This window comes from Watersipora subatra, chromosome 4, assembly GCF_963576615.1.
Source record: "Watersipora subatra chromosome 4, tzWatSuba1.1, whole genome shotgun sequence".
NCBI lineage: Eukaryota > Metazoa > Bryozoa > Gymnolaemata > Cheilostomatida > Watersiporidae > Watersipora > Watersipora subatra.
In genome coordinates, this window is record NC_088711.1 from 37898188 (window position 1) to 37912682 (window position 14495).

General features: G+C 39.7%; 2 protein-coding genes across 4 annotated transcripts in view; one reads left to right on the forward strand and one right to left on the reverse strand.

Annotated features, from left to right (window-relative positions):
* Positions 1-1100: 1100 nt before the first annotated feature.
* The window catches only part of LOC137392965 (uncharacterized oxidoreductase YjmC-like), an 84845-nt gene continuing 71450 nt past the window's right edge, over positions 1101-14495 (forward strand). The window contains exon 1 of one of the 3 annotated variants that reach the window (XM_068079339.1): positions 1101-1140. The gene's annotated coding sequence lies outside the window, so the exon portion shown is untranslated. Of the gene's footprint in view, positions 1141-1312; positions 1338-14495 lie in introns of those variants that run through there. The other 2 variants (XM_068079341.1, XM_068079340.1) reach the window with 2 other exon arrangements.
* On the reverse strand, positions 2693-4471 carry LOC137394224 (uncharacterized). Its single transcript, XM_068080945.1, has one exon. It carries the CDS (start codon positions 4469-4471, stop codon positions 2693-2695), a length of 1779 nt encoding a protein of 592 aa, XP_067937046.1.

Consider the following 14495-nt stretch of genomic DNA (forward strand, 5'->3'; position numbering starts at 1 on the left):
GCACACTGTCAAAAGCTTTTTGTAGGTCAATAAAAAGGCCAGCGACTTTTTGTTTAAATGGTTGATTGTGTTGAATTTCTATCATCATTGGACATAGGTAAGTAAAGGAAGATCTGTTTTTTACGAAATTCGTGTTGGTATTCTGGTATCCAGCCTTTTGATTATGTTAGAATTCTAAATCTGTGCTCAACTATTCTTTCTAGAATTTTGCCACATATAGATGTTATTGTGATTGGGCGATAGTTGTTTGTTGTGGTGTAATCTTTTTTCCCAGGCTTTCTCAAGAAAATTACTACATTGTTGGAAAATGGCCACTTGCTTGAGGTAAAGATACTGTCAAACAGGATTTTGAGTGCAATTTGAAACTGGAAACTTCTATTTTTTATCATTGAAGGGTGCACGCCGTTGTAGTCGCCAGTCGGGTCCTTTTTTCTGGTTTTAATTGGTTGTGTAGACTTGATTATTTCTTTTATTATGACTGGTGTGATCAAGTGTGGAAATCTAGGTTCGTTTTGCAATTCTTTTGCAACTCTTTTGTTCACATGCACCCCTAACGAGTCCCCGATGACCGAGTCTGATGTAGAGTTGATATTAAGGTGTTTGCCTTTGAAGATGTTGTCATTTAAGTGTTCTGCTTTACTTGAATCGGTGGTTAGAATTTTGCTGGTGGTACTCAAATCGCCGATCTTAACATTAGTATTGTTATAAAAAGTTTGCTTGAATTTCTTCCAAAACTCTGGACCATTACTGCAGTTGAGGGCGTCTGCTTTTGTTTCCAGAAATTTTGTTTTTGCATCTTCCAGCGCCGTTCTAAATCTTTGTTTTGATGATCCTGTAGTATTATGCAATTTTTTACCTAACTAAAAATCCTCCAAAACTCATCTATGAGTGTTTTTGAATGATTTTATGTTACTGTTATTTAGAAGTATTTTTACCATCATACTGACTCGCGCATCACGCTTTTTTCTAAACCCTCTGATGTTTGGAAACTAGTATATCTGTTTCCGGTTTTGGTCACTGGAATCGCTTGCACGCCACTGACCTCCAAAACGAACGATTTGCAGCCTTCATAGACCAAAACGTGCAGATCGTTGAGCGCGCACGACACATGCCCTGCTCACGCTGCACAATCGAGGCCGGGTTGGTAAGCTTAAAAGCTCATTGCCTTACAATAATGGAATAATTAAAAAGCGTCATCATTCAGTCAATTGAATAATCTACATCAATTTTGCTTACAATTGAGTACTTTGCTGTTGTCCTTTCGTGTAATCATATTGCACTTCTCGTGCTATAATCGTTTACTGGGGCTTCTTTTAATCAGTATAAACTCGCTCAAGGTTTGTTATAACACTGGCAATGCTAATTTGAAATTAAAAACCCATTTTAATTATTATTATTACTGATGGTACAGAACCTCGCAGATTCATAGCAAGACTTCGTGAAGGTAAAGTGTAAGTGACGCACAAAATGAACAGCGTGCAAACTCTTCAAAAGCGACATAAACATGGCAGTTTTGAACTTGCTGACCTGTATTCTGCAAGCAGAGAACACTCACCGTGCACTATCGTCTTCTTATGATGAGATGATCGTACGATGACTACAATGGCTACAAGAGCAGCAGCTCGTGGCGAGCCAACATCGATTTCTTCGAACGCCGTCAAAGCTGTTTACCAAGGACCGCACGCAGAATGAGGAGCTGCTCATCTTACAACTAAACACGATCAGTGGTACTGCTAAACCCCAGGCCAAATATATCACAGCGTACTGTTAAACATATGAAGCAGACAAAACATGAAGAAGTAATTGCTCTATGCAACTCGCAGTTTCAAAGCTTTCCACGCGTTTTGCGTTGATGTAGCACATCAACACAATCTCACCATGAAATTGGAAGCTGTCGCATTTACAAAACTGAGTTAATAGAAATACTGATTGACGACTAATGAATATTTAATGTTTACTTTGTTTTTCTGCTTTTCACCGTAGACGATGTTTAGTCAGTGTGATAAGTAAACTTTCTTCAATGACTGCTTGTATTCGAATGAAATTCTCATATCTACCAGAAAGCTAAATAATGAGCCAAATCCATAAGACAATGTAGCCACAAGTGATAACAAAGACACAGCCACTTAGACACAACAATTTAGTGCAAAGGTAGCTAAGACAGCACTAATATATATGAATAAAATAGACCCACAGAAAGCAGAAGGTTTACCTTATATACAATTATTTAGCCACATTCCCCCTGGTCTTTATGATTAACCTAGTCTGTTATGTAAAAGTCCGCTAGCCAACATTTTCGATCAACATTTTCGCTATCATCCGGCTGGCTATGTTCACTATCAGACGAGTTGCTTTGTTCACTGTCATCCCCAATGTTTAAGTCAGCATGGAGAAACACTGGCTGCACTTGATCTATACAGTCAGGACGCCAGCCAAACCTAACGTCTCCAACGTTTCTAGACATATTGTCCACTTTAACTGCTGTGTTTGCGCCGAGAGCTGTGATTATACCTGGTTTCCATACTGAAGTGAGCTTAGCATTGCCTGGTTTCACATATACATGATCGCCTATTTTATATGGGTTCAAGCTGGTATTATTTCTTATAGTTCCTGAGTCTTTTAAGTACTGTGGCTTGTATTTGTGTAGTCTCTCAAATGGCACAACACCATCTGAATTAGGCGAGTTATTGTACTAGTACACCATTTCGTTCACACTGCCTCCTGACCGTGCCAACATTCGTTTAATAGTTCTGTGATTCCGTTCAATGATGCCATTCCCAGATGGCCTGTATGCGCAACTAAATAATTGCACGACATGCCACTTCCTTAACATTTGTGTCAGAGCTCTAAAGCATGGTCCATTATCCGACAGTAGTTCAGCAGGAGAGCCACGTTCAGTAAATATGTGTTCTAACTGCTCTGAAACAGCCGACAATGTTTCATTTCTTAGTTTCCGCCATATTGCATATCTACTGGGTCCACAGTCTATCACTGTTAGGTACGGAATACCATTGTGATGAGTCATGTCCGTCGCCAACCTATGCCAATCATCAGCAGCATCTAAACGTCCTGATTCCCATCGCACTGGTGCAGGGTCGATACGTTTACATACATGACATTCCGCTACGATCTTTTCAACATCCTCTCTGGTGATCTTAGATCCCCAGTGCACAGTAACCATATGCAATGTTCGTTCAATGCCTAGATGATGAGTATCATGCAAATCACGAAGCTTAACAACAATGTCAGGGTCAGAAACCAGTGCACTTACGCTACATACACGCCTGTCCAGCCATCTGCGCGGTACTCTAGTCATCTCGTCAGCTTTGTTCTCCTCTGATGTCACCAAGACAATGCTCAATTTCAGTCCATATTCTGCAACAAGCTCACCAATTAGGTTCAAACGTCTTTTGACGACCATTTCACTAAGCCCACCTACTTCTGGTCTTTTACTGTCAGTCAATACGGATCTAACCCAACCACAGACTGTAGCGGAGTCTGTCATCACTGTCGCATTTAGTAGCTTCCACTTGATAGCCAGATTTATACCCTTTACCCCTCCATCTAACTCAGCAAGGTTAATGTGTGCACTATCATTATTACCTCTTAGCCAGCTGGCATCTTCTACTATTTGATTGTCCATTTCTAAACATACTCCTATGGCCAAACTACTTGCATCGCACCATATTTTGTCTCTGGTTAGATCATTGACATTCCATTGCCCAAACACTGGGTCATGCTTTTTAAGCTTGTCAGATACCTCATCCAACATTTTTCTAACATCACTGGTTACTTCATGGTCCCATTGACTTGACTGTGCCTCTCGTTTAATGTAGCTGCAAGCAACTCGCAACCACCGTGCAACAGGGTAATGACCTACATATTTACCACAAATAGAATACAGTTTTCTCTTAGTCAGCTTATCGGGCACTGTTGGCAACTCATAGTCTCTACCCCATTGAAGTTTGTTACTGGTGTTAGCTTTCACTTTTAGTCCCAAAGCTCGGATACAAGCTAAACTTTCAGGCTCTTTGGATGTCAATCCATACTTGCTCAAATGTTGTTTCACTGCACTTACTGATACAATATCCTCATTTACTATAATGTCATCAATATAGTGATCGGTATCCCTACTCACGTTTTTATCAAGAGCCAAAACCTTTGCTAGAATGCGGGACATTATCTTTGGAGCAACATTTAACCCAAATCCCATTCTGGTCATCACATAAAGTTTGCCCTTAAAACGCACAGCCTGGAATCGCTGTAATGACAAGTCCATGTGTAGCTGTAAATAAGCCTTCTGTAGATCTAACATACATGCATTTTTACCAAGCTTACGCCATTCCCGAAGCTTATCTTGGCAGACAGCTACTTCATTCCCAGGGTTGCTATGCACATGTTTATTCAACTCTTTGCTATAGTCTATAACAGGCCTTATTTTCCTGCCTTTGTTCGGCTGGAAAACAGCCATTAATGGGATAACTCCACTCACCTTACCTTGTAATGCTCTATTATGTGGCTCTAGCCATCCATCGTTAATCTACCGTGTAGTCTCAGCTTCATACTGCTCTTTATGATCTACTTTTACTGAATACTCAGCGCACTGATTCGTTAACACAGGCTTTTTCTGGTCTTTCCATTTCCATGTGACTGTCCATTTGGTTCCATCAAAAGTTGCCGTGAAATCAGTATCTAAAATAGTCAAATTCTCCCTGAATAATTGCTTCTCACATGCGGTTGCTACACAACTTTCCACTCCGAATTGCACCATACTATTGGAAATAATTGTTACATCGCCTAATGGATAGATTGCATCTACTCCAAGAATTAATCCACAACCACATACTAGCTCTGGAGCAACAAGTCACTGAACTGGTATAGCCTGGCTACTACTAAGACCCACTGTTACATTGACCTCACCACTACATTGCGTAGTGTTTCCATTCAGCATTCTTACTGTCCTTTGCTGATTCCGGGTAACTAATTCCAATCTATTTACTACCATTCTTGATAAAACAGACTGCTGGCATCCACTGTCAATGAGTGTTTTTACTGGTAATCCATCCACAGTCATAGTGATGATTGGTAGCGCCATATTTACTGCTGGTTGCTCGGGCGAGAATCCGGCGCAGATACTCCCCCGTTCGCGTTTCCCTGTTTGTTAAGGCACTGCCTCTAAACAAGTCCAGTAACTTGGCAGTTATAGCAGCGAGGTTGCCTATTATAGCCTCTAGACTTTCTTCCAGTAGGGCACTCTCTTGAAATATGCCCAAAGCCTGAACAAGAGTGACATTGCACAGCGTTTTTGACCTTTTGAATAGCCGCGCTACACACATAAGCAGAGCTATTACCACTGGTTGTAGAAGAAAGGATTGTTCGAGCTCGAGCCACTAGTTCATCTAGACTCATTTCCTCTACTGCTGCTGTAGCTTTGAGTTGAATTGCTATGTCTACTGGCAGTCCTGATACAAAAGCACATTTAAGAAGTGGATTAGATTCCTTTTGACCAATGGCATCTACTAACTTCCTCAAGTCAGCCAAGTATATACCCACCATTTCACCTTCTTGCAAAACTTGTTCATAGCTGATCGTAAGCGCTGTAACAGTTTATGCTAACTGCTGTCAGCAGTTCTTTCTTTAACTTGGCGTAGTCACCTTTAATGTCCTCTGGGAGCTGGTCATACAATGAAAATTCTGGTCCATTTAGAAACAATGGCACAAATGACTTTAAATCGTCTATCTTCTGTAACTTAGCCACCAGCTCAAGCTTACTAATCCAAGACCTGAACTCTTCACTCGTGTTGCTGTCCTCAAAGGTTTTTATCAAATCGGACAATTTAACTGACATACTGTAACACTGCCGAAATAGCTTGTGATAAGTAAACTTTCCCCAATGACTGCTTGTATTCGAATTAAATTCTCATATCTACCAGAAAGCTAAATAATGAGCCAAATCCATAATGAGACAATGTAGTCACAAGTGATAACAAAGACACAGCCAATTAGACACAATTTAGTGCAAAGGTAGCTAAGACAACACTAATATATATGAATACAATAGACCCACAGAAAGCAGAAGGTTTACCTTATATACAATTATTTAGCCACAGTCAGCATGTTCTACGCTAGCCCCAAAGTTACTAACATTAACCACCATTGCAACTTGTACGCTTGCAATGGTTGCACATCATTGTTTAAGGATGTAGGCATAGCAATAGCTTTGGAATTATATACCATTGTAATCAGGACAAGTAAACAAAACAACTTTGAAGCTTTGCATTTAGGATTTTCTCGGAACCCTGATAAAACAAACAACGGTTATAGGAGGCCTATCTATTAGAATCTCCTACTTTATTACACGATTGGAGCAAAAAAATTTCATGGTGGAATTGTTGGTAACAAGGCTCATTGCATCAAACATCATTGACTTTTTGAAGCCGGCGCTCTTCAACTTGTATTTGACATGAGCACTCTTGCAGCCCAGTGTGCTGTGGGAGATCATTAGGTGTGCTAATAAAGCCTGGTTCCCATATTGATTGCGAGACTCCGGCGGTAATCTTGCGCAGCACAACGCTTGCGACGCTAGGCTTGGCGACTTCTGTTCACATAAAGCTGCATCGCTAATAACTGCATGAAAAATTTTCGCTCGCCATGCCGTTTCGATAATGGGGACTGTTATGACTTTTTCCTCAAGGTTAACTAGCTAGCAGAAATGACCTACTTTCACAATTGTTGTTTTTTGCTTAGAGTGACGCATTCTAATATTGGCATGGCTTGCTAGATCTTCTTGCATGCTAGTCAGTTGATAAAATAGATTATAAAAAACAAGTTAACCTCTCGTTCCTACACAACCTAAGGATTTATCACTGGTGTCAGAAGTGGAATATGTCTATCAAAAAGCTCTGGAAGCGCATAAATTACATAATTTTTTTATTATATATTTCAATACATCAGAGTCTTGGCTTTTGAATGAGCCTATATTCAATCAACAAAGAATGATAGAACTATGAAAAAGAGGGTGTCAAAAGAACGTCCTGCAAAAAAACCAATTGGTTCAGGTTCTCAAAATGTGATGTCACAATTATTATTTAACCTTAGGTAGTCGATCCCTTTTGCTGCTATTGAGACTGCGCTTTTCTGTGACAATCGGTGCTGTTAAACCCAGAGAGCGCTAATAATAAACTAGGATTCGAGATAATCAACAATGCCCAGGATCGTGCGAATGCCCGACCAATACAAACACATGTTCTGGGTTAATTATGCTTCAATAAATGTACTGTCGTATATAAAGGTAATGAAATCACATCGATTAAATTGTGACCTGCACTTGTGTGGCCCTAGGACTACATGTCAATCGCACTTTCGCGAGACCACACAATGCTTGAAACTAATTAGTCTCAGTCGCGACCCTCAACATCACAATATAGAGAGGGCCAGTGCATAATATCATCGGGAAAACATAGTATGGTGCTTGGAATCTGAGTTATTTATCATAAAAATAATCTGTACATGGAGAACTAATGACACTGATTCCTTTGTCATCTTCATTCGTTCTCTGTAGTTGTTTTATCTTTGCCTGACACTAGCGTCATTATTGTAGTTGATAAATATAAGCGGTAAGCAATAAAATAGGCGGTAAGAGAACACAACACTGCATAAGAAATTTGTGACGTCACAATTTTCGACCCTATGCCGGTAAACAGTTTTGCGGTGGAGCTCTGGGGAAATCCTATAAACACCAACCAATGTCTGTCTCACCATGGCAAACAATAGCTCATATGAAAGCCAAGACTCTGATGTATTGAAATATACAATAAAAAAATAATTTAATTTATGTGCTTTAATTAAATAAACACTGAAGTGGACGATGGAGGATACGGTTAAGGCAATGATGGATGTTATGCAGCAGCAGGTTCTGTTCCAGAGACAAATGCTAGAGCTGATAGAGAAATCAGAAACAAGAACAGGAATGTCAAAAATGTGCAGTCCCTATCAACTTGTTGTAAATTTACCGCAATAATGATCTATAAAACTAGTAAGATTGATCATAAAAAGGAGAAAATTTGTTGATGCAAACCAATAAATCTGCAGTTTTGGTACAGCGCACAAATTAAGAGTTAAGTAAAGTTTTTCTTTTTTGCGTTGCCAAAGGGGACAGTTTGGAAAGATCTTGTAACGGATTAGCCAATTTACATGTATTTTACTGTTCTTATAACGTAAATTCCTTATAACGTAAACGTTCCTGGAATGAATGATTTGTGTTATAGGAGCGTTTACTGTATTCAGATTAAAAAATTTGCTCAATTTTTTCTCTTTAGCCAGCAACAATAAGGTCGCATTGAAGCAGCATAAAGGCCGCACGCTGCCCATGCTTGATCTAACCTATTTGGCGTAGACTGGAGTGATAGTTTTGGCTTGTCACAGATGGGATTGCCAGTGGTGCTAGAAAATCTAAACACAATTCAAAGCGACCCAGTTGAGGTTTTGGCAGGTAAAGTCAGTGCACTGGCAACAAAATATCCAGAAGTGTTTGTGGTATTGTGGCCATATCAAAACCTAATAGACAAGTGAGAATTTGTGGGGACTTTAAGATGCTGAACAAACAGATATATGTTGACCAGCACCCTTTGCCAAAATTAGATGAGCTTATGGAAAAGCTTCATGGCGACCAACAATTCACCAAAATCGATCTTGCCGATGCCTATCTACAGATAGAGTTAGATGAACAAGCTAAGCTACTCTGCGTCATCAATACACTTTTGGGGCTTTTTCGTTATAACAATATGTGTTTTGGTGTTGCATGCAGTCCCGCTCAGTTTTAAAGATGCATGGACACAATGACTAGTGATTTACCAGGTGTTGTTGCATACCTCAATGACCTCATAGTAACTGGCAGCACCAGTGAAAAACACGAGCAATCTAGACAGACTGCTAAAAAGACTCCGAGAGTATGGCTTCTGTATCCAGCAGTCAAAATATCAGCTCTTCAAAACCGCTGTAGAGTATCTGGGCTACCACATTGACAAAAATAGTAAAACACCATTCAATGAAGCCATAGCTGCTCTCAACCATCTACCAAGGCCTCAGAATTTCCATGAAGTTAAGGCTTTCTTGGGAAAAATCAACTACTATGGCAGGTACATAAGAAGCCTCGCAGACAAAGCAGCTCCACTCAACAGACTGCTTTGCAAAAATGTTACTTCTCAGTGGAAACCGTTGTGTGAAAAATTATTTGCACAGCTAGAGCAAGATGTTATTCACACTACCCAGCTGACTCATTTTGACTCCAGCAAACCTATAATTTTATTCGCAGATGCATCATAGCATGGCATCGGCGTAGTACTGCTACAAGAAGAAAATGACGTAGAAAGGCCAATAGCTCATGCTTCAAAAACTTTAAACGCAATTACACACAGATTGAAAAGGAAGGTCTGAGCATTATCTATGGTGTGAGCAAATTCAGACACTACTTATTTGGTCATAATTTCTCCCTTGTCACAGACCATGAGCCTCTAGTTGCCATATTTTCCCCTGACAAACACATCCCTTCACTCACTGCTCAAAGACTCCAGATATATGTACTGACTCTCAAGGCCTACCTATATGAAATTCGATATAAACTAACTCAGCAACATGGCAATGCTGACATCCTTTCTCGCTTTCCCCAAGGCCCAGACAATGTTTTTCATTCACAAGAAGCTCGTGCTAGTGAGGAAATATCGCATATGATTCAAGAGGATTGGTGGCTTCACCACTTGATGCTTCCTTAATCTTGCATGAAACAACAGAAGATGCTGACCTTCAATTAGTCAAAGGCTGGATCACGCAGGGTAACTGGTCGAAGAAACTGCCAGGAGACCTTTTGCATTTACTCTCCTATCTGTGAATGAAAGATTCTTTATTTATACGTAAAGGAATACTGTTGGTACAACGAGATTCACACGCCAGAGTCGTTATTCCCAGAAATACCATTCTTCAGGTCCTTGATACACTGCACACATCCCATTGGGAATCATTAGAATGAAGCAGCTCGCTCGTCGCTATGTGTGGTGACCTTCTATTGGCAAGGACATTGGGCGCATAGTTAGAACCTGTGAACCATGCCGACTCTCAGCTAATGAACCACAATAAAGATACTCTGCATGGCCAGAATCTCAAACACCATGAGAGAGAATTCACCTTGATTTTGCTGGCCCCTTCAAAGACAAAATGTGGCTGTTGTGTGTTGACTCATACTCTAAATATTCGTATGGATGTAGGAAGCACAGAATCATCCCACAATATTGCTATGCTGCGCCACATTTTTATAACAGAAGGACTTTCCAAATCTATAGTAGCGGACAATGGCAGACAGTTCGTATCAGACGACTTTGAGGATTTTGTAGAAAACTCGGCATACGCCATCTCACATCGGCACCGTTTTATTCAGCTTCCAACGGTGAAGCGGAAAGATTTGTGCAGTCACTAAAAAGAAGCTTTGAAAAGACTAGTGCGGGAGGAGAATCGCCAAAGATTGCCCTTCAAAAGTTTCTGAGCACTTACAGATGTATGCCACACCCAAGGCTAAACTGGAAGTCACTGGCTGAAGCACTTCACGGTAGCAACCTCGCAATATGCTTTTATTGCTCGGGCCATCCCAATTAACCAAATCACCCAACCAAGCTCTGATGACTAGCACTAAGTGCGAAGTTGACTCATTAGTCTATGCCCGAAACTACAGAGCAGGACCAAAATGGCTACAAGGCAAAGTAACGGCAACAATTGATGGTGTAATATATGAGGTCCAGACAGATAGAGGTATTTGGCAACGCCATATCAATCAACTGCAACCAAGAGTGTATGCTGTTGACAAGAATATTCCGATACCCCAAAATCTACCAGCTGCTCTTGAGCCACAACAACCAGCTTCGGCACCCAATTCACCTAGATACCCATGATGTAATTATCATAAGCCGGACTACTATGATGCGTCAAAGTATTAACTTAACTCACCTTGTATTAACCTTGATAGCTGGTGGGGCTAACCAGTCACAACGTTCGAGCTTGTGCTCAAGACGGTATGTTCGCGTGTTACTTAAAAATATAATTTTTAAATTATTACATGTTGGAGACATTGTTTTAATTTTGTGCGGGAGTAGTGTTGTCTTATTGCTCAAGGTCAACTAGCTAGCAGAAATGACCTACTTGCGCAATTGTTGTTTTTGCTTAGAGTGACTCATTCTTCTAATATAGCATGGCTTGCTATATCTTCTTGCATGCTAGTCAGTTGATTAAATAGATTGTAAGAGACAAGTCAACCTTTCGTTCCTACGCAACCAAGAATTTATCAGTGACCTTCACTTGTACAGTGCATTTCAGGAAGGTTTTGCCTGCGGCTCTTCGTGAAATTTGAACTGCGCTAAACTCTTGCATTGACTCTTGTGGTACCGGCCTGTAGGTTCACATTTCACTGCTGATAGCCTGCAGTGCTGTCGTCGGTGCTTTGCAGCGTATATGGGAACCAGGCTTTAAGCCCATAGATTAATTATCTGTACAGCTATTCTAAAATATTTGAAGATGAATTATTAGCCCAGGTGGTTGAGTCTCGAGCTGCTAAGCTGAATCCCGGATGAAGCAATCTTTTGTCCCAAAGGACGGACTCAGCTCTTATTATAGTAAAGATTAGGCATATCATGTATGCTGGTAGTCCTTTGGGTCGTGAGAGATTGTCATGTCTAATAGCTATATGAACAATTATTCTTGGATGTCAAAAGATGATAGAGTAGCGCAGATGGTAGCGCGCTTGGCTGAAAATCTGAATATCCGGGTTCAGTTTTGCTGTGATGCAATATTTTTTCACTCTTGAAGGTTGACTTGCAACAAAATTCACATTACAGTGATTTGGTATCAAAAGATTCACCATGTCTTACTCTGTTGTGTTGTAGGTGCAAAATATGTGGAAATGTGATTACAAGCTCTGAAAAGCTCAAAAACAAAAAGCCGCCGTAGATTGGAATCAATTTATTTCTCTGATGTTGTCATTACATTTGGTTATTGTTTTGTCACGTGATGTTTTCACGTGAATTGAAAGGCTTATAAAAGGCTCAATATGAAACTTCTCGTAGCACTAGTTTATGACAAACACTTCGGGTTTTACCGAAGACCTCGTATCAAATATAAATGCTCGCTACTTTACAGTTTTGTTTCGGCTTGGTCTAATCATCTAGTCGTAATCTGATCATGTGACCCAATACTTCGCAAATAATTTCTGCAGTACTTTTCGATTATCACAGAGGACCAACAGGCTCGTCATGATTATCAGACAATGATATGTACTCCTTCGAGCAAAGGTTAAAAAATTAAACGAATTTTTACGGTAAGTTATAAAATATCAGTGCTAAAAGTGACAGCATTACAATGACGATAAAATAGATGTGTAAGAACAATAGACATGGTTTTATTGAATGCGCGAAGTATATTTGTGAAAATATTTCGACGAGTGAGGTTGCGTGAAAGTGTAAACAGAAGCCATCTTGTACAACTATGTCCCATTTGAGCCATTTTGGAAAGAGATTCTAATCTACAGCGGTTTTGTGATGGCGGCGATTAACTGTTCGTTTTTGAGCTTTTAGGAGCTTGTAACCACATTTCCACATATTTTGCACTTACAACACAGCAGAGTAAGACATGGTGAATCTTTTTATACCAAATAACTGTAATGTAAATTTTGTTGCAAGTCAACCTTTAAGGTGGCTTTGGATGGATGGACACGGCTCCTATTATAGTAAAGGTTAGGCATATCGTCAAAGGACAATGTAAAAGCAGAAAGGGTAGTGTAACTATAACCAATAATACTAAAGAAATTCAAATCAGTGTATTTGTGCAAAAAATCAATCGTGCGGTTGAGATATTTATGCTAACCAAAAGCAAGGCATCATTGCCTTGATGATGTATGTAATGGAAAACGTACAGACAGCTGTCTATATATCATAATAATAGTACTGATAATAATATGATCCATCATATTTTGAGCTCATAAAGAATAAAACTGAGCATGAAATCTGCAAATGCAGGATCGCTTTTATATATTTCCAGTGCATCGCCATGTTTTAGTTAGAGAGGTGTCACAAAAAACTTGAAAACTGTCTTTATTGTTACCAAAGAATGCATATGGTGAAGTTTTTTACTTCCTTGTCATTAAAAGTACTTAAACTGCAGTGTAAACCCTTCCTCAACAAAACAGAGGTCATTTTGCTGAAATGCAAAATCAACTGAAATACACATGATATTAACATTGCACCACATAATGGAAGTCTTAGCATGCGTTTTATTTGAGAAACTTAAAAATGCTAAACTGACTTAGTGTGTGAGACTTGGTGTTTATCTCACATCTTTTCTGAACATAAAGTGGGAAGTCAGTGCTTTTATGCTGAGCTGATTTCATTTCTTATCCAACTGTCTGCAGCTGATGTACTCTGTAAGCCATAATCAACAAATTAGAAAAAAGAAGTTTTACATATTTGAAATGAAAAATATATGTTTTTATAGATTATTATATTATTTATGCCGCTTTATATTTGTAAGCCACATTAATTAGTCATATACATATATACATGGCAAGTGTATCTTTGGGGCCAAGACCAATTCAAGACTATATTCTCCCTCACATCCCATCTTGAGGATCAAACCACTGGTAATCTATCGCACTAACCAGTATACCATGGCTGCTCCCCATACGTACAATATACGAGGGTCAGTCAATAAGTAGTGATAATTTTGTCATAATATTTTATTACAATAAGATATAGCTACATTTTTTTTTCACTTTTCAATATAATCTCCTTTTTTTATGCACTTGTTCCACCTTCTTGGAAGTTTCTCAATTCCTGCAGAATAGAATTCTGGCTGCTGGGTTCTAAACCATTCATGCACAGCTTCCATGACGGTTGCATCTGTAGTGAAGTGCTTGCCTCTCATGTGGTTCTTTAATGGTCCAAAAAGATGAAAATCGTTTGGTGCTAGATCTGGACTATAAGAAGGGTGTACTAATACCTCCCAGCCCAGTTCCTCAATTATGGCCAATGTTGTAAGGGCAGCAGTATGTGGGCGGGCGTTGTCCTGATGGAACACGACATCTCTTTCACTCTCTCGTTTCTTATGTCTTGCTTCACCGCAGCCAGGAGCTCACAGTAGTTTTTAGAGTTAATAGTGTTACCTTGGCTCTTGAAATCCAAAGTTATAGAACCCTTTCTATCCCAGAATACTGTGAGCATTACTTTCCGTGTCGTCCTCTGGGATTGGAACTTCCCCTTTACAGGAGAGGTTGTATGCTTCTTGGCTCATCAGTAATATCTTCTCATCCATTCTTAAATTCATCAACCCACCTATAGCAGCTTGTTTGTGACATACAGCTTTCCCCATATTGTTGTTTCATTCTTCTGTGTATGACTCTTGTTTTCACACCTTTAGCTCTCAAAAATCTTATAACAGCTCTTTGCTCTATGAGTGAGCATGTT